Source organism: Emiliania huxleyi (assembly GCF_000372725.1).
Source record: "Emiliania huxleyi CCMP1516 chromosome Unknown EMIHUscaffold_1455, whole genome shotgun sequence".
NCBI lineage: Eukaryota > Haptophyta > Isochrysidales > Noelaerhabdaceae > Emiliania > Emiliania huxleyi.
This window is the reverse complement of record NW_005201138.1, coordinates 1-2,181: the sequence shown is the minus strand read 5'-3', so window position 1 is coordinate 2,181 and position 2,181 is coordinate 1. Positions and strand designations below refer to the sequence as shown.

Genomic DNA, 2,181 nt, shown 5'->3' with positions numbered 1-2,181 from the left:
GGGGAGGGAGGGAGCAGCCGCCCCGCCCAGCAGCCGCCCAGTTGGCCGCTTCGACCTCGACCCGCGCGACCTCGGCACCGGCCGCCGGCGGCAGCGGCTGACAGTCGAGTGGGGCGCCCGAGGCGAGACGGACGTGAGCGCGGAGGCGATCGCAACTTTCGACGGGTTGGACGCCGTGCTCGACATTGCGAGGCGCAAAGAGCCGGTCCCCGCCTCCGAGCTGCTGCGGTGCACGGTGATTGTCGTCGGCGCGGACAACGTCACCTCGCGAGACAAGCACAACTTGGGCGCGCGCGGCACCGCGAAGACATGGCTCAACACGGTCGCCGCAGCCTCGTGGCTCACGAACGTGCACGACCCCGACACCACTGAGTACTTTGCCGGCGACCTCTACCTCAACAAAAAGGTGCTCTTCGCAAACGGCTGGAGCGACAAGCCTGGGCTGCGGCTCGGCGATGAGGGCCGCGCGGCCAACGCACGAGACATGGCGTGCACCCTCTCGCTGCTCGCGTCGTGCGCCCACTGCCACGCCGAGACGGGCGGGGGCGGCGAGGGTGGGGGCGGCGACGGTGGTGACAGCGGCGGCGGCGGCGAGGGCGGTGGGGCCGACGGCGGCGGCGAGGGCGGTGGCGGCGGGGGCGGGGGCGGAGACGGCGGCGGCAGCGAGGGCGGCGGCGAGGGCGGCGAAGACGGGGTGGCGGCGGCGACGGGCGTCGCCGCCGCGATCGACGGGCGCTTTGGATTCACGCTGCTCAACATCGGCCTAGCCAATGACGGCATCGTCCACCCGTCGAAAATCCCTTCCGCCATCGGCATCGACGCGGCACAGGCGATTGCGCTCCGCAACCCCCGCGTCAGCCAGCAGCTGCGCGAGACCGGCCGCGTCGCGTTCGAGCTCACCTACCTCATCCCGGAGCATGGCCCGGTCGCCTCGGTCATCTGCTCGTGCTCGACGCATGCCTCATCCGCCGGCGCCTTCGAGGCTGAGGGTTGCGCGCTCTTCGCTGCTGCCCGTGACTTGTCCGCTCCCCCACCCCTATCCCGCCGCACACCTCTCCCTCCACTCCTCCCTCACCCGCCTCTCCGGAGTAGGGCGCTGTTCCAGGGCGAGGTCCCGCCAGACCTCATCCAGCTGAAGGCACGCAGGAGCGGAGGGGGAGCCGCGGCGCGGCAGAGGCGCTTGACTGCCGGCTATGCCCGTTAGGTTCTGCTGGACGGCGTGGGCCCGGACGGCCTCTCCCGCGCATTCAAGGATTTTCACGAGACTGGGCGGGAGCATGCGATCTCTTACTTTAAGGAGTTTGAGATGTCGGGGCAGGTGTACGAGCGTTTGGGCCCCAAAATAGGGGCTGAGATCTGCCTGAGATTCCCCCCCCCCTCGCCTCCAGGCAGCGAGTTTTGTCTCCGCAAGCACCATCGCGCGACGGGCGCCGCTCGCGCGCGACATGACGTGCACCGCGTGCGGGTTCCGGTGGACGCCGGCGGTGGCCGTGCAGGTGCTTGGCCGGGAGCACAGGGCGAACACCGTCGAAAAACGGATCCGGCTTTGCACCCCCGACGCGCAGTGCAGCCGCCCCTCGCAGCACCGCCGGGGGATCCGAAGCGCGCCGGCGGACGCGGTTTGCCCGTGGTGCGGGCAGGAGTTTCACCACACTGCCAGGAGGAAAGCTGAGCAGGCCCTGGCCCGGCACCAGGGCAAGGACGCAGATCGGACCCGGAGCGCGAAGTGCATCGCCATTGAACGAGCCGCCGCGGCGGCTCAGGCGGTGCGAGATGCGGAGCGACGGGGGTAGGCCATGCACAGCATGTCTCGGCCTCTGGCCGCTAGGCAGGGCGTCTTGCAAGAACCAAGAAGCACGCGCCACACGGTGTGGTACACTGTTTGCGGCTATGGCGGTGTGTGCGACGAGGTATGTATGTAACTAGTGAGAGGACTCGAGATTTGTTCGAGATTGGGGCGGTCGTGCTTTTCGGCGGTCGTGGAGGTCGTGGAGGTCGTGGAGTGGCGAGTCACGCTCGGGCGGACAGCACTGATGCCGTCGCCGGACGCGGCGGCGAGGCACACGGGCGACGACGTGGCGCGTCGGCAGGCCCACCACGAGCGGATGCGCGACGAGCGCGCTCGGGGAGCGGCCGCGGGCGACGCGGAGCTTCCGCCGGAGGACGACGCGGTCGAGATGG

The 2,181-nt window shown here is 70.1% G+C and overlaps 1 protein-coding gene across 1 annotated transcript in view; it reads left to right on the top strand.

The window, feature by feature from the left end:
- Positions 1 to 1,766, top strand: part of EMIHUDRAFT_122727 (hypothetical protein) — a gene marked incomplete at both ends in the record, with an annotated part of 3,649 nt that extends 1,883 nt beyond the window's left edge. Inside the window, 4 exons of the mRNA XM_005787081.1 lie at positions 42 to 1,020; positions 1,093 to 1,111; positions 1,205 to 1,318; positions 1,389 to 1,766. Of these exons, the coding sequence (XP_005787138.1) occupies positions 42 to 1,020; positions 1,093 to 1,111; positions 1,205 to 1,318; positions 1,389 to 1,766 (1,490 nt within the window). The remainder of the gene's footprint in view (positions 1 to 41; positions 1,021 to 1,092; positions 1,112 to 1,204; positions 1,319 to 1,388) is intronic.
- Between the last annotated feature and the right edge of the window lie 415 nt (positions 1,767 to 2,181).